Genomic DNA, 18,962 nt, shown 5'->3' on the forward strand with positions numbered 1-18,962 from the left:
ATATCCCTCAGACTAGGGTTGGATATTAGGCTAACAACCTATAAAAAGATCTATTACTACGGAAATCTCATAAGAAGTTAGATCCTATCATCTTCGAGATGTTACGCCATCGAATGAATAAATGAATATTAATAGAACTTTTTCTATTTTATTAAGTTAATAAAGAATATAGGTTATATAAATATAAATGAATTTAGAAAATATCAGTTGATATGAAAAAATGTTTTAAAAGAGTGAAATCACCTCATTGGTAAAGCGATTCTTTTCGTAATATTACAGAAACTATTCGAGATATCGAAAAATGTCTAATATAAAAGTTTTATAATAAAATTACATCTATTTATCTACGTCAATAATATTAATAAAAATAATTTTTTTCAAAAATCATATTTTTTCCAAGTCATTTCATCTTTTATCTAAATAAATTTAAAATGAAATCATCTTTATTTTATCTAAGATATGTTTAAGCGTAATTTATTTTATCTCTATCTAGATAATTTTGAATTAATCTTTAAATACTGGTCGATCTGTTTGAACGCGCCATTTGTCATTCATATGGCGCACATATGTATAGTTTTAATTGATCATCGAGTACACTGTCGATCTTTAATATTCGTTAATGCTTGCTATATTAAATTAAGCTAACTTCGACATTCAAGTTGAGCTCGCTTATCAATTCAAATTGTGCAGCAGTAGAGTCGAGTTAGCATTGCTCGATAACGAGATTTGAGAAAGCGGAGGTTGATTACCGCTGGCGAAGCACGTGCTCGAAGTGTTCGTTATCGCGTGAAAGTAGAGAAAATTCACCTCTTTGTACGCCTCACACTCACTGATAGAAACAAACAAAAATATACATAGTGAGAGAAAAAAGTACGAGGAAATTTATGTAAGAAAAACCTTATTTGTAGAAAATAAACATTAATTAGCAATTTTATACAATGAATACATTCTGTTCTAATACAACACAAGCTTTGCATGTATTCCTGATTTTAAAAGCTAAATTTTTCGTCTGTACGAATACTTTTTGAGTATTCAAACAATACAATTTTTAATTTTTACTTATTTTTCAGATGATATATTTTGTATAATTAATATACATCTTTTTGATATGTATAATTTTAAGAAATATACAGCCTATTTTATTCTTTATAAATAAATTGTTAATCCAACAAGAAATGGTCGAACCAATTAAATGTCGAACCAACGTCAAATTGATGTTGAAATCGTCGTATTTATATTGATTTGACATCGATTCGATAACTCATTTCTCGCTGGATAATATATACTTTTTAAAAATAAAGTGTTTTTAAAAAATATTTTCTTTGTACGAATATTTTTTGCACTCACTGTGTATGTACAAACATATACAAATAAGGCTGAATTCGAAATCTAATAACATAGAAAGAACGATTTTGTTCAAAGATTTAAAAGTTTACATGATATTCAGGTACAGATTCGAAAATCATTTTGTTAGACTATCAAAATTATATAATAATTATGTTGGAAGTTGAAAAGTGATGAGCAATGCTGCAAAAAAATCTGGTATTCTAGCAATCAGTTTGAATTGTCAACAAAATTATTTTAGGTACATCAAAATTATTTTCAGATCTATATCCAAAAAGATTTTAGATTTTTCAGCAAGATTCTTTTCGTGTAATAATCATGATAAAATAATTCTTGCCTACATTGACATTTTCGTTCCAAAAATTTCCGAGGTAAGAATAAAAAAAAATGAAACATTTTTATTTTTTAGTATAATCACTTTTCATTTCAAAACATTTTTTAAAACAATGGACTAATTTTTCTATATTTACCACTAAAAAAAATATTTATTTTGAATTTTTTAAAAATAAAAATTAAACAATAATTTTTTTTAAATTAAAGTCTAATTCGCGTTGAAAAAAATTGATGATGAAAAAGTGATCTTTGTAGAATTAAAAATAAAAATACAAAAAATTTAAAAAATACAGAATATTTTTGATGGTATAGAAAAATTAATTTATTGTTTTGAAAAATGTTGAAGTAAAGAGTGATTTTTACATTAAAAAATTATTACTTTATCATCTTTAGGCCAAAATCTTATGATGTATATCATGCTTTTGTTAGCTCTGTTCCTCCTAACATTAAACATGTATTATTATTATTATTATTATTATTATTGCATATTTTAAATTTAATATTCTAAATTTAATCGATAATATTTATGATAATTTTAAGTAATTTCAATGGTACTAAAATTATAGTAACAATTTTTTTCTTAAAATTTCTAAAAAATTTAATTAACTTTAAATTTAAATAGCTATAAAAGGAATTAAAATAAATATGCTATCAAAATGACATTATTTAAACAATCGTTATCGATTTTCATTTATAATTTTAATATAAATAATTAATTAATTACTATAAAATAATTCTTTTAATCTCTCTCTCTCTCTCTCTCTCTCTCTCTCTCTCTCTCTCTCTCTTACATTAACTGTTTTTACTTTTGTACGCCAAATGGCGGTTTGTACTTTTTTACATTTTGCGAGATACATCGAAAAAAATATTCTGGTCGCGCGACGAAGTGGTTTCGGCGGCCATTTGTAAGGATATGTAAATTGTCCATTCTCAACCGGCTCGTGAATTTAGAATTTCTTCGGCTTGATGATAGTTCCCGCTCGAAAGACGCTTTCTAGAAGGAAGAGAAAAATAAATGCCTCGCCAATACGGAGGTTAACGAACGTCGTTTCGCCGAAGGCGAAATTTTTGCCGGACTCGTGGCTCCTCTCGAATCTGTAATCGTAAGTAGATACAACGAAAGTAAATGACTCGATCGACCAGCTGCTCAAATGACATCTGGCAAAAAGTCATCCTTCCATTACTTTACAGTTCTGCGAGATTAATCCTAACGTTCTTTCCTCAAGCATAACTTTCTTAAACTCAAAAACTAGCGGTCAAAAAGTTGCGGTTTTAAAAGCAAACAATGTTGGAATTTCATTAAATAATTAAAGTTGAAATTTGTTAAAAAAAAAAGTTTGTTTAAAAAAGTCGTTGAAAAAAGTTATTGATATAATTATTAAAAATAACTTTATGAAAATAATTTTAAAATTATCCATTAATATTAAAATTATTTAATATTATGTCATTTTAAAATTATTAAAAATGTTAAATTAAGAGAAATTGCGTACGTATTTTTTTCAATTGATTATAAAATTAATAGAATTCTCTAATTAGTATTAAAATATTTTTTAACATTGTTATAAAAATATGAATATGATATTAGAGCTAATTTTTTTCCATATGTTTTGTGATGTAATATAAGGTGACTCATGCTCGTTTTGCGATAACCGTCTCGAATCAACAGTTCCGGCATTAACTATGAAATTAACGGAGTTTTTTGAACGCATATCGATTTGCTGGCTTCGTCCCACGATAACGATGACGTCGTCGTGACGTAATTAACGGTGGGCGAACTGCGTCAACCACATGACGTCCCTTTCGCCAGGAGCGCGTCACGAATGTATCGTGTCATCAGATAACAAACGACGTAATAAGGAATTAACTGGCGAGCGTTACTGCCAGTTCAAGTTCAATACGGAGAGGTTCGTTGGAAATATACGGTCATGCCTAAGAAGATATCCATATATTTATACGATCAAGATATTTTGTGATCGAAGACCTCGAGCGAATTATGTCCTCAAGAGCGAGTCGATGAAAAACACGCAATCGCGGCATTTAATTTCAACAGGGCTGAATCTAGAACTGGATCCAATTCAAAACACATAATTTAAATATTTCATAGAAAATGTAATAAAGGGAAAGAGAGCATAATTCTATTTCTTTGTGGATTAAAATTAAATTATTATTGCAATATAAAGTTATAATATAAATTTAAAAAACAGAAATGAGTAAAAATTAAAAAGTTTTTAATATGTAAAAATTTTTGTAGAAAACAATCCGTGTATTTTATTCTATTATTAAAAATAATTAAATAATTTATTTAGATTCTTTTCAAATTATTTAATATTATTTAATTACTATTTCATTTTTAATTATTATTTTAGCTATTTTAAATTGTTTCAGAATTATTTGAAAGTGAACAATACGTTAAAGTAAAAATAAAATTTTAATTATCGAATAAAATCATTAAATTATTATTTCACCGCAGCAGAAATTTGCACGGTGATTTGAGCTGGCGATTTACCTTTTCTAGATACGCCCGTAACTTTTATTAAAAGATGCTGGAGAAAGCAGCTGGTAGACGCATCTGACGACCGTTCCCTACAGTTTCATATGACTCGTCTGAGAGTTGTTCCGCCACCCTTGCAACACTGCTGTCTCTGCGAGAAGTACACATGGGAAGGTTTTGATGACTCAGACTGTTTTATGGGGATGAAGGAGCCTGCCAGCCATTCTCGTAGGAAAATAACGCAGCCCCCACTTGCTTTTAATAATTGATGAAAAATAGTCATAATGAAAGAAAGTCCAGCAAAGACAAAAAAGAGGGATATTATTCAATGATAAAACGTGAAGATAATAGAATCTCAACCCATTAATTTTAATTTGTCGTTAATAACGACAGCATAACAATTTATGATCATTAGTTAAACCATTCCACCTTCGGTTAAACCATTTCATTTATCAACAAAATATATATATATATATAATAAAAGTATTTTATTTTACAGTCATATTTATACAATTTTTTTATCAGCTACATTTATTCGTTCAAAAATATTGACAAATCGTACGAAAATTTGCGATTACCTTCAAATAAAGCTATACGATTACGCATAACTGTGGAAGATATTTCTAGGATTATGTGTAGAAAGCGTTGAAGGTACCTCGGATGGTTGAAGACCTGCGGAGGTCACGCAAGTGTGCGCATGTCATGTGCGGCACATCTTGCAAATGCTATTTGAAAAAACTTTAGTTCTGATATTTTATATTATTCATCCATATAGAATCTTCCACAAGTGTCATTAATAATAATTTCAATGTTAAATTTATTCATCTGTAACGGAAACTTTAATTTTTCTCCGATTTTTCTCCAGAATTTATTTAAGAATTTATTAAAGAGACACAATTGTATAAATTATTTCGTGAGTGAAAACCTTCATTAAGTGCTAAAGTAGTAAATAAATAAATAAGTAAATAAACGAAAACAGTATAGTTTGCTAAATAAATTATATCTTTTTTTCTTTCTTTTTTGAACATTTTATGTTAAACTAATTGGGTTTTTTTTAATGAAATGACTTTATTTAATGAAAACAGAAATGTTAAATAAATTAATTTACAACGGAAATTTGAATTTCCCTCGGATCTTCTTTAGAATTCATTGTAAAAAAATGCGGTGGTGCAAATTATCTTGTAGTGAAAATCTTTATTAAATAATATTAAATAAACAACAATTGAAATCACATAATTTGTTATATAAATTAGATAACTTTCCTTTTTTCATTCTATTTTTAACATTTAATTTAATATTTTATATTTTATATCAAATTGTCTCATTTTATTTAAAAAAAAAAATAGAAAAATTAAATAAATTAATCTATTAGTATAAATTAACTTCTCCTGTTTTATGATTGCGACATCAATTTTTAAACCGTTTATACTCCAAAATGGAACACTGAAAAGAGAAGCTGAAGATAATATCTATTAAATACTACACGAAACAATCTATTTACTTTTCTAAATATTTAGTAATTATTACCGAACAATTGGTTATGTTATTATGTTCTATCAAATATTGAAATTTCATTCTAATAAATAATGCACCTTTTTCTAAATATTTAATAATTATCATCAAACAGTTGGTCATGTTATTAAGTTCTAATACTTAATAATACTTCTTAAACATTTTCCAAAAATTATTTTTGTTAATCAAAACATTTGATTGAAATTATTTCTCTCAACATTTGGCAGCAGCTACGAGCCTTTCTTTCGGGGAAGGATTAACATAGACCGGCTTCGAAATCGATCGTTTAAGCGCTCTCGCTATCTTTCGACTTCGGTACCCGCACGATACGTTCCTGCTGTGGTCGACGTCGTAGCGTGGCGGCATGGTCAGTGCATCCTCGAGTTCGCCAGGTCGGGGCGACGCGTCAGTCGGCGTCGGGACGGCGTGCAGTGCGGTCGATCATTCCGCTTACCTCCAGAGAACCGGTCGCGCGCGTCACGTTATCGGCATCGTCAGGTGATCCGCGCGCGCGGTGACAAAAAGTGCACCTGGCCCTGCCTGTCGCAGGTAACAAAATCCGGAGCAGCTGCTGCTCCGCCGCGGCGATTTTTCGTGCGAGTCACTTCGTCGTACGGTCGATCGTCGATGATTAAGAGAACAGTGGTGATTAAGAGATGCTGATATCATCGGGCGTTGTTTGCGTTTGCAGTTGCGAAGGACGGATTGTTCGGACGATCTCGCCGAGAGATTCTGCGTTAATTGACCGATCGCTAATTCCGCCTATCCGCCAAATTTTTCTGGCCGACGATTAATTTACGCAGTTTTTTAAACTTGGCTCCACTTTGACCTTTGCGAAGATTGAATTTAATTTCTCGAATCCTGGCTGAGGTGACATTTCTCATAATATAAATTTTTTACAGTGTTTTAAAGATGTTTGTTAGTGTTATTAAATTGCTTGTCAATTCAATTTCTGATGTTATTACTTCAGCTTCAGTTTATAATTGCATTTCAAGTTTCCAAATCCAACGATAAACGGCGCGTATAGCAACTGTTTATGCAACTGGAAAATGTATCGACATATAAATATTATTAGGTATTAAAGTTTAATCCAGACTGTATTTGATCTTTCTTAGTGATTTGATTTATTAATTTCTTTGAAGTCTTCCACTTCTTCAAAGTTCTTTACTGATTTGATTTATTAATTTCTCTAAGTCTGTCACGTTAAACGAAATTATTCTAATAATTGTTTGCCTATCGGTTTCGAGGAAGAATTGTTTAGAGGAAGACAGCAATTATTGAAAACTACCGTGTATATAAATACGATTAATAATTGAATAATATATCAGTCTATATAATATAAATGCTTTGGATTCCTAGAAAAGATCTTACTTTTCATTTGCAATTCATTCCAATCACGCGGTGGAGCACGTACGCTTTGTCCGTGTCTGTAATCGATATCCAGGTGCATAATGATTCATAATATTCAGGGAGGTAAGCGAGAATAATTGTGATCCACATTTAACTCCAGTTTTCTTTATGATAATACGCAACGTGTTTCCCTGAAAACGGAAATTACTCCGTTCTCGCGAAACGATCGATACTCTAATTGCCAATGAAACATTGTTGTCCCTGCTTCACATCGTGTTATATTTTAATGGCTTCACTTTAAAAGTAAAACTTTTAGTCACGATTTTTTACTTAAATTGCTTTACTTAATCGCTCTACAAGAGTCCAAAATCTGTTTCAATCAGTGACAAAAATAATACATACACGGAAAGAAGTGAGTTTGTTGAAGTATCTAAAAATGTAGCTGCAGCAAATGCAAAAAATATTCGTTACATTAGTTAGCACTTTAATAACAAAGAAAAAATTAATTGTATACTCAAAATTATTTTATCTAAAAAGAGATGTAATAGTTAAATAAAATGTTATCTTAAAAATAAGCGAAAAGTCTTATTATTTAATTTTTAAGATCACGTGAATACGAATCTCTTTTGTTTATATTAGGATAAAATGTATCCACTATATAAAATTTCTAATTAATATTTATTTTCTACAGATAAAACTTTTTTATAAAAATATTCTGTATACGAATATTCTTTGCATTCACTGTAGACATGCAACTGTAGATACAGATTTGAAAATAATTGTGGACTATCAAAATAATTACTTAGAAACTAACTCAAACCAGTTGCTAGAATGTTAAAACTTTTGCAACATTGATCATCATGCTTGAATTTCTCACATAATTATTTTTAGATTTGTGCATCTACCTTAATTTTTAAATATGTTTCTACATAATTAGCAATATTTCAACAAAATTATACTTCTCGTGTATTATTGAAATACGTAATGTTGACTAATGATGATAATTTGTTGTCGATAAAATTAATAACAAAAATGAATTATTGTCTATGATTAACAATGAGTGTAAATCGATGTGTATTTAACATAGAAAGATTAAAAAATGAGAACTTTGAGTTAAGAGTTAAGAGTTACTTTCCGAAATCACAAAGATAATCTTCATTTTGTAACGTCTTATAATAAAAATAATAAAATAGCGAATAATAAAATAGTCTTTAGAAACTTTTACAGTGCCATTGTCCTTGATGGTAAGGTCGCTTCTTCAATATAAAAATAATTTTACGAGAGCGGCCTATTTGATTTTTGCTTTATGTCAAATTTTAGTGAGTTCTTCGCATGTATGTTCCGTTATAAATTTTTAAAATCTTTATTTCTATAAATATCTGTGCAAAATAATTCCCTTATTTTTTTGATTTTTTATTCTTTTAACATCAATAGCTGTCTCACTCGGTCGACGTTCAACGTAATCACTCGAATATCATTTCCGCTTTTGATTTCACGGCTATTTCAAGATGCATCTCAGAGTATTTCCCTTATTCGAGGTTGTAATAATTTTATTTGATAATTTTAATAATCAAAGTTTTAATGGAAATATATATATATATATATATATACCTAATATTTTTGTCCAATATATATATATTGAAAATATAAGTGCCTAATATTTTCATCTTTCATCTGGAATTCTTTTACTTACATTGTTACCAGCGTTATACATCAGTTTAAAGGATTCTTGAAACAAAGGATTATTTACAGTAAATGCCATAAATCCATTTGTTTAAGCCAAAACTTTAATTAATGATAAATAAGATGTTTAATATTTTTGGCTGTATTTTGTACATTTTTTTTTTTTTCTAAAGATTTCATACAATTTTTATACGAATTCTTCAGTGCATGTAAATAAAGTTGCATGACATCGAGGTAGAAAATTACACGGCAGAAATATTTCTATCCATTTGACCTGGATGTAGAAGCACCTTGAAAGACTCTAACCAGTTATTGTTGAGCCGTGCGAGCATACATATTATACGTGCGTGTACATGCGTACACGTGCAACGTTTCGCGTATCAACGTAACGTATGACTAACCGAATAACCTATTAGTTAGATATTTGTTTCCCATGATTCGCTGACACTATTATTCTCTTCAGTTTTGTCCGAGACAGACACGCGATTTGCATTACCGTTAATTTTCTTATTCGAATTTTACGAAAAGTCAACACTTTTCAATAATATTTGTTCAAATAAAGAGATCGTACACGAAAAAAATGATGTATTCTCTCCAAAACTTTTAGAATGAGTCTCACTCTGAAGAGTGGAATCCTATTTCTTAAAGATATTTCTTAAAGATTGAAAACTGAGTCAGTCTTTTTCAAGAGGGCTCAATTTTCACTTTTCACTTTTAAGATTTTACTCCAAAGAATTTAGAGACAGCATTAGCCAACGGTAGTCTAATAAAAATAATCTTGTTTCATTAATAACAATATTAATGAAATAAATGAAAAATAAGTAGATACGAATTTAGTGACATTTTATCAAAATAAAAGCATATGGCGTATTTGTTTAATTAATATTGTCATTAGCAAGACTATTTTCAATTAGACTGCTGTCGCTTTTAATATAATATCGTATTTTCTATATAGCATCAATTATACAACTGTCTAATAATTAATGAATCAAAATGAAATTACTGACAGAAAAGTGTCTGATATTTCATTATAATTGCACATACAAAATTATGATTATTATTGCTAGTAATAGTAATCTTATATGTATAATTCTCTCAAACTGAAAAAATTGTATTATATAAGTTATGATAATTTCAAATATTAAAATAATAAAATATCAAGATAAAAAAAAATAAAATGAATATTTTCATTTAGTAAGAGCGATTGTAAACATAATGAATATAATTATTTTCTTAACTTTGCTTATTATTTAATTATTATTATTAACTTAAAAATAAAAAATATATGTTAAGAAGAATTAAAAATTTCTAAATAGTGTGGTTATATTATTGTAGCATAATTGACTATGTTTGCACGGTTAAAACTATTATAAATATATAATTACATATAGTTTATTCAAATTTTATATAAATACATAGTTTCCCCAAAAATGACCATAAATTACGATAATTGCAACAATTTTTTTCTCCCAGCGCAAATTTGCTATTTTTTCATACAATAACATCGAGTAGACGTGTCTTTTACTACTATCGTTAATTTCATCGAATTAATCCTCCGTAAGAGTAAATATTCGCAGTTTACGGTAGAAAGATGTTTACTAACGTTCACAAAATATTCCCACAGCGCTTTCGCCGAAAATCGATAACTCATAGCACCGGAGAGTAATTCTGTGGTCCATGCACTATGCACGCACAAAGGGACGGGCGTAATTATTATAGATGGCGAGTCTATGGCACAGAGAGCGCGCATGGAAACCGGAGCAATTAGGATCCTCCATTGCGGATGAAGGGTTTTACATGAGTGCCATTAAAGCCGCTAAATGACACGGGAGCGAGAGATGCGAGAGGTGCTTAAACGTGGGTTAAGCACTTCCTGCTGGCTCCCGCCGAACGAGCCGCTGCCTCCCTTTATGGACAATACCTGTGTTGCATAATGCATTCTGATTATATCTTCTCCCGGGAGTGTGTCACATCGCGAAATCCCAGATAATACCAGATAGATTGGCTCCATGATCTCGTAACGTACGTCACTGTCAGGATATTCATCCATTGTGAAAAAAAAATACTATATTTCACGTTGGTAAATAAAATTTCAGCAATCGATTTACTGAAAAGCCAACTTTCCTGAGCTAATTTCATGGCTCATTCTTTAAAGATCTTCATTTGCCTATTATGTCAATTAACGAAGAAGGAAAGTCGTACAGAGTTGAGAAACTTCCTCAGAATTATTTGCTTCACCGTCTTGAATAATTTGAATGTAGAAAATAATTTCGAACATTTGCAGCGTGGTGTAATGAAACTTCTAAGCGCATTTTTTACTAATAAATTTTAATGGAACTTGAAAAAATTTCATACAATAGTTAATTTAAAGAAATCACCGTGTCAAAAAGAAAGATTCAATTTTCATTTTCCAGAAACAATTATTAGAGGATGCGAGGCAATTTGAAAAGTTTGCTCTTAATTGAATTCTTAATTGAAGAATTAAATAAAAGATAAAATTTCATATAAAAGTAGATGTGATAAAAAAATATGATTCAAGAAAATAATATCGCGCAGTTATTTTTATAAAGAATGATTTTGCTGAAGCATATAAAAATTTATCTCGATACAGATCTGAAAATAATTTTGTTGAGTCATTAAAATAATTATCTAGAACATTAAAATTGATTGCTACAGTGTCAAAACTTTTTGTAGCATTGTTTATCGTTTCTTACATAATTATTTTGATGGTCCAGCAAAAAAATTATTTACAGACCTTAGTTAAATTTTTAGATACTTCAGTAAAATTGTTCTTTTTGCGTACAAAAAATATAATAATGATAAAATGTATACATAATTTGAAAGAATTCGTTCTTAATTTAGGAATTAAATACGAGATAAAATTTGCTTAAAAAACATAGTGTTAAGAAAATTATATTTAAAAAAGTAATATTGATCGATCTTGAAATCATGAATTTGAAAGGGTTTGCTTTTAATTAAACACGAGAAAATTAATCACTCTGTACTCGATTCACGTTTTCAAAAGGGTTAAGATTGCAATACATACGCCCGTTAGTCTCTCGTGTCATGCCGCGACGGGGCGTTCGTTTTATCATTCGAGCGAGGCGTCGACGGGCATCGACACTTTTATCATTCCGCGTAATATTCTACTGAATGCGTCGTAGGGCCATCGTATCGTGACGTTCGTTACATTCGCCCAGCTAACGAAATCCAATCGCGAGCGATAATCGAATTTCAACGATCGAGCTTGTTCGCGGGGAACGAGTTCGTCCCAATTGCCATTCGATGATGTGTGTATCCTTTTTTCGTCGATTCTCCTTTATATTCCTGGCAACCGAGAATCGAGAATCCGTCTCGTTTGCCGCATTGAAAGAAAAAACGTAAAATGTAAATGTAAAAATTGTAATTATTTAACTATATTTTATAGTTACTTTTGGTGTCAACTATATATTTTTTTTAAATAAAATTACAAATGTAATTATAATGTGTGATAAAATGACTTTTTCAAACACTGGAACAAGATTAGTTATTTTTTAAATAATTTTTTGGATGCTGAATATGAATGCGTTTATTAAATTACTGACATTACGGTATAACTTTGAAAAATTTGCAGTTCAATTTGCGAAAAGGAGGACAAATTTTATCATATTATAATGACGATGTATGACGTACTGAAAAAGTTTTATTGCAATCAAAATTAAGTATATTACGACTTTCAGCTTTCAAAAGGATTTTTTAGTGTCAGCTACAATTAATAAAATATTCATAGTTAAATAAAAGATAATAAAAATAAAAAGAAATTAAATAATAAATCAGAAAAATTGTGAATTAAGTCATCGATGATTCAACAAATAACTTTCGATTATATTTATTTAAACTTAAAAGATCGTTTTAGATCGTTGAATATTTATAAATCCAATTTCAAAATTAACAAATTCAAAATGATAAATTTAATATGGCGGATGTTAAACTTGAAAAATGTCCAGATCATTATAAAATGTAGAAGTGTCTTTCATGAATTTTTGAATTTATCAATTTAACATCGGATTTGTATACAGCGACCTAAAAAATCTTTATGTTTAATTAAAAATAATTAAAAGTATTTGATAAATCGTCCTATGTCACTTTTACACAATAAATCTCATATTTAACCATAAATCTTCTTAAACATAGTTGATAAAAAAATAATTTTGAAAATTTTTAACAACAAGCTTAATTTTAATGAAATTTCTCCAGCATGTTGTAGTTACAATATAATAAAATACGTAAAAATAATTCTCTTTTACAACTTTAAATTTCTCCAAATTGTGATATGACAATTTGGAAGCTGAGTTCGTATTATATTTAACGTCAAAAAAACGAGAAATAACTCATTCTAGTATTTTTTTTTCTGTCAAACAGTGTTATTATTACTAATATTATACAGCAGCCTTGGCTGTAAGTACCTATTCTTAATTAGTTGCACTTTCTTGCAAAAAAAAAGGTAAAATAAAATTGAAAGGAAAACTAACAAGGTATTAAAATTATTGTAAAAATAAATTTTTTTTCAATAAAACTTTCAATTTTTCATTAGATATAAAATTTATGTGAATTTGTGGAAGTGCTTTACTTTTTTGCCAAGGTTGTAACAGTAATAATGAGAAAAATGGGTTAACCCAATTCTTAACCATAACAACCATAATTATTTCATCGTGTAATTAGAACCACAAATACCAAACCCTTTTCTCTCAATGCAAAGGAATAACATTCTTAGGAGGATGTTTCCCGCACGTTTTGACGTCGCACTCGTGGGAGAGCATTCTGAAAAAACTGACTCTGAATTCTTCAGCAGGTAGAGAAGGTATTCTGGAATCTTTTTTCTCCGAAGAGAGCAAAAATATGTCAGGAATATTTTGAGAGAGGGAGAAAGAGAGAGAGAGAGAGGGGGGGGGGAGAGAGATTTCTGGATACATTATATTCTAAAGATAGAAGCATATTTCTGAAATGATTGTGTACTCCTTAATGCATAATAACGTGTTTTTCCCTCCTCGTGTGGATTATTCCAAACAACGCGTCCCAAGAATACTTCTTTCCTGAGAATAAAAATCGGGAGTAAAAATATTTTCTCTCTCATCTCGTTTCCAGCAATCCTCCGTTGGTTCTGTAGTGTTAAGTCAGGAATCTCGCGTTTCCTTTTCAGGAAATATCATTCTCGCGCGATCGTAATGATTAATTCGCGAAATGAAGATTATTGACCATTAATGAAATTGAACGTGATACATAACGATGATATAACAAATTGGTAATCGACAAGTTTTCACGTGGTGAGATTCTAAATGTATTTGTTTTGATATTAATTGTAAGATGATATTATGCAGAAAAATTTGTCAAAAGTCGTTTCATGACAGAAATACAATGCTTTAGCTGTAAATACAAAACATTTCCATAAAATCGATATAAACGTTCTATTCTATTTGATTGGAACAGAAGTTTGTAGCACTACGGATTTCAAAATTCAAGCAGCTAATTTTGTTAAAAATAAACAAATTTAAATTTGAAAAAAGAGTTTTGAAGTTTAAAATCTCTACTTTCGAAAAGTCATGATGTCTTTTGAGTTTCTATGAATTTGATAATTTTTATATGTGTATTGTAGGAAAGTACGAGTCGAACAAAATGGAAAATTTTCTTCTTACTTTATGGGCCACATGCCTAAAAAAACTTATCGCAATTTTCGACTTTCTAACGTGAAAGCTTAAAGTTTTGCCTAAAAAAATCATTTTTTTTTAATATTTCTAAAATTTTTTGTTACTGAGATTGCGTATTAAATAACAGGAGCATTTAAATTTTTTTAAATCGTTCATAACTCCATTAAATGTTATTGTAATTTAAGAAACAGGTTTTTTAAAGCTAAAATTTATCGAATGATATAATTGCCAAATTTTTTAAAAAATATGTAAATATGATACAAATGAAGTAGCGCTACGAAGTTTCTAACCTAATAAAAAATAAATTAAAAAGTTTTATTAAAAAATTATATTTATTTTGATAATAATTTTAATAATTATATAAATAATAATTTAAATTTTTATTAGTTTTCCTTTAGCTCGTATTATCATTTTTTCTAAGAAAATGCAATAAATTGAGATTGCTTTATACTTGCAGCGAAGGCTGTATTTGAAGTATAAACAATTGAGACAGAGAATTGCTATCACAATTTAATTAATTCTCTCTATTAAATCATAACTGAACTCTTGTTGCATAATTGAATCACCACTTTCATTATTATTCATCTTGCTGTCATTTTAATTATTAAATCGAACAACATGAAATTAAACGGTAAATCAGATATAATAGCTTCTTGCTTTGCGGGAGAATTTCTGCCTTCGTTTTGGTAAAATAACGCGATATTTAACGCGATGTGCCCTTTAGCACTTTGCATACATGCCCTTTAGCTGCGAAAGGCGAAAGAGGTAGTAAAGTCGGGCTTACGCAACCCCATCCTTTACTCTACTAAATACACAGTGCCCTGGGGTTGCGTAGCCCACACAATGAACATGATACGCGTACCGGAAGTAGGACATACACTCACCTACGACCTTTCAGACTAATTACTTGCTCAAGCTATTGAAGCGTCCAGAGGCGTCTCGTTCTTGTTAATTTCCCGAAATAGAGTGTATCGAGTTCGTTTGTTTGTCTTCGCAGTTAGTCAGGTTGTAAGACAGGTGTGATACAACAATCGATTCTCGATAAGCGTAAACGTACTGTTGTGCACTCGCCTCAGGCCTGCAATGATGGGTGCGCGAATCAATGCGAAATCGATGTTCAAATTAGAATTTAAATTTATACTACTCTGATATATAATCTCCCCAAATATATTATATTATAAGTAATATTTAAAAATGATAAAAAATTGAAATCTTTTTAATATAACTTTAATGGCATGTAATTAAAATCTAAATTTACACGAAAATCTCGTTAATGTTTCTGTCTCCGGATAAATAGAAATTGTCAATATTCGGAGCTGAATTTAAATTTATTATATAAATATGAAGAATGAGTAACTTAAATAAAATCAGATTTATTTCTGAAAAAACGCACGTGTACGCAACGATTTTCATTAAAAAATCCAATTTTTAAATAGTCCCAGATAAAAACAATCTTCTTCAATCGATTGAATGAAATATTTCAAAACAAATTTATTTCTCCGAATTTAAATTAAAAAGTGAATAATGCTTGTAGGAAGGTAAACAATCGTGCTAAAATTAACTCGAAAGGGAATGTCAAATTATAATTCGAATTCATACTAAATAATAAAATAATAAAATAATCTTTACAAAAGTATCATCATTAATATTTAAAAAAATTGAAAATTAAAATTTTTTTAATGTAACTTAAAACAATACGATACGAATCCTTTTTAATGTAATTTTAATGGGATGTACAATTAAAACATAATTTATATTAAAATCTCATTTATTATTTTCGCCAGTTGAATAAAAATCAATGTTATGGAATAAATTTATACAATTATGACGGATGAATGTAAATACAATAAGATTTATTTCTGAAAATATACAATGAGGATTTAGATATATATGTATACTATAATAAATATGTACAAAATTGATAATGAATAAACTTTAACATCATGGCGTTCTAAGATCTCGCAGAATACTAGCTCTCGTTCTTAATCTCCAGCGCTCGTAAATAACGACGAGCATCGCGAAATAACGACAAAGTGACTCCGCGAATTTCTCAGGCAGCTGAGCAAACAATAAGTTGCCCTCAATCGATCGAAATCTTAAACTTCAGCCGCAGCTGTCGAACGTCAGAAATCCGTATCGACCTGATACCATGATACGCTCCTGCATCCCGAGCGGACTATCGCGCGTGAACGTCAACGTCGTCATCGACATCGAGGCGTGGTGACGCGACGTCGGCCGACGATCTCAGTTCGCCGGCAACGAGCGTCGCGACAGCTCGCGCCGTAACGCGGGAGGAAGTTTGGCCGGAAGAAGAGGTTGCTCCCCCGAGAAGAAGAGGGTGGGGTACTAAGGGGTACGAAGAGAAGACAAGCAAGAGGAACACGAAGGAGAGGACGAGAGACGAAGACGTGCAATTCCGCGACAAAGGGGGTGACCAGGGAGTACCACCGAAGGGGTGGGAGCGAAGAAAAAAGGGGGCGAGGACGAAGTAGACGGGGGTCAGCGGGTTAAAACACGTGGATGCTGTGGCCGGTGTTGGGGGGGGATGACGGGCTGAGCCCCACAGCGTCGCCCACGCCGGCGACGACCGGCGCCGTCTCCTCCGCGAAGGGGGTGAACAAACTGACCCCTCTGCTGCTCTGCGCCCCCTGCAAACCCGGTGGCCACCGGAAGAGCCAGAGCTCCACCCAGTGGTACGTGCAACAGGTAAAGAGACATTGGATGACCGGATGGCATCCTGCTGTTTTGGCCTTTCGTTCGTTCGTTCGTTCTGCTTCGTTTTTGTTGACGATCTCCTATGTTTGTTTGAAGCGGGAGAGTCTTATGGAGATTAGTAGATATGCGAAGAGATTATGGGATTATGATAACGATTAATTATTGAGTGCGATAAGATCGATTCTCTCGTTTCCATTCGTAATTTTATTTGATTTGTTTTTCTTTGATTTGCCAGCACTTTTGTCATTGAGCGAAGCTTGGTGTATGTTCACATGTATGTCCATATATTATACATATGTATTTCGCATGAAAGGTGTATCGTAATGCTCCCGTTGATAATACGTTGGTAAACATTCGAGTTCAGCTAGCTTAATCGCGAATTCCTCAACACCGAAAGTGGAGTTCTCAATGTAACATATGATAAATTATTCATCAATCGATTATTTTTACATCAGTCTTATCTACGTGGGAAAAAAAATATTGTATTTACAGCACTAGTTTAGTTAAAAATAATCTTGTTTAATAGGAGGACAAATAACATTTTATGAAGCAGTAGTTTAAAATAACAAAATAAATTTATATATGCATTTTTATCAAGTACATTTTTACCTAAATATATTTTTTTTATTAAAATTCATCCAGTAATAAAATTTTAGTTTAATGCTTTTTCTGTGAGATTTGATGACAAAAATACAAATTGTAGAAAGTTTGATGTTTAGTTGATAATCTTTTCCTTGAATAAGAAATTTTGGAGTTCAATCAGAGAATATGTTTATCTTTATATTCTTAATTCTCAATATAACGTATAATGAGTCGAGTGATTAGTTATTCATTAATCGATTCTTTCATACTGATTTATCTATATGGGGAAAAATGATGTTGTATTTTATATCTTTATCAAAATACATCCAGTAATAAATATTTAATTCAAGGTTTGTTTTGCGAGATTTCATTAAAGATGTGAATCGCTCAGAAAATTTAGTATTTAGTCAAATATTTTTCAAAAAGAAATTCGGAGTTCAATCAGAGAATGGACTTATCTTTACGATACACCCAATATGTTTTGCATGACCTGCTAAAAATATCGTTTTTGTCATGAGTGAATATTTTTAATTAGACCTTAAGATGCATGAAAAAAAATGAATGAAAATCTTTTCGTTACTTTCGTCGTCGATGTTTAGACTAGTGCATGCCAAACAGGATTTATAAGTGTGCAACAGATGCATTATTGTAACTATCTCAATCCCCACGCCTACCAAACTTTGGGAGCAATGAGTGACATTGATTCCCAAATTAAGTCGCGCATTGATCCTCGTGTGTGTGTTGCCGCACACGAATTGCCAGTTTAACTAAGTAATCAGAGTCAAAATGTCATCGGAACTGTATCACCTACTGAGTGGAAAAAAGCGATCCCTTGGCAGTTCAATCAGTAAAAATAAAAATTACATTAGTCTCAATCGGCTGAAGAAGTTTTCCCTTCAAAGATCACTTTTTGTCAAAAGAAAACGTCTTTTACGACTAGAACAGGAATAAATATTAATTTTTTTCGTTACTATTATTAACTGGATGTGTATATAATTTGTATATTATATATTTATTTAATTCATTAATTTGTTTAGTTAATTATCATTATATGTATTATATTATTCTATATCTCTATTACACATCATATAACTGTATTACACTCCAGGCCAAAAGTCTAGAAACGTTTAAAAAAAAAAATTGAATTTTTGGAATTATTTATTCAAATATCTATAACAATGTGTTTTTTTTTATAATAATCCTTTAAATCCAACAATGTTATTGTAGGATCTGAAGAATTAACGATGTGCGTGAATATTATATTATAT

The 18,962-nt window shown here is 30.4% G+C and overlaps 1 protein-coding gene across 2 annotated transcripts in view; it reads left to right on the top strand.

Annotated features, from left to right (window-relative positions):
• LOC108691848 (ral guanine nucleotide dissociation stimulator-like 1) overlaps window positions 1-18,962 on the top strand; it is a 44,468-nt gene that overhangs the window by 11,315 nt on the left and 14,191 nt on the right. Inside the window, exon 1 of one of the 2 annotated variants that reach the window (XM_018199778.1) lies at window positions 16,528-17,103. The exons of the other annotated variant lie outside the window; for it this stretch is intronic. Coding sequence (XP_018055267.1) covers window positions 16,918-17,103 — 186 coding nt within the window. The 5' untranslated portion in view covers window positions 16,528-16,917. Of the gene's footprint in view, window positions 1-16,527; window positions 17,104-18,962 lie in introns of those variants that run through there. 2 annotated transcript variants of the gene reach the window in all.

The sequence above is a fragment of the Atta colombica genome, unplaced genomic scaffold (assembly GCF_001594045.1).
Source record: "Atta colombica isolate Treedump-2 unplaced genomic scaffold, Acol1.0 scaffold53, whole genome shotgun sequence".
In the NCBI taxonomy this organism is placed as follows: domain Eukaryota; kingdom Metazoa; phylum Arthropoda; class Insecta; order Hymenoptera; family Formicidae; genus Atta; species Atta colombica.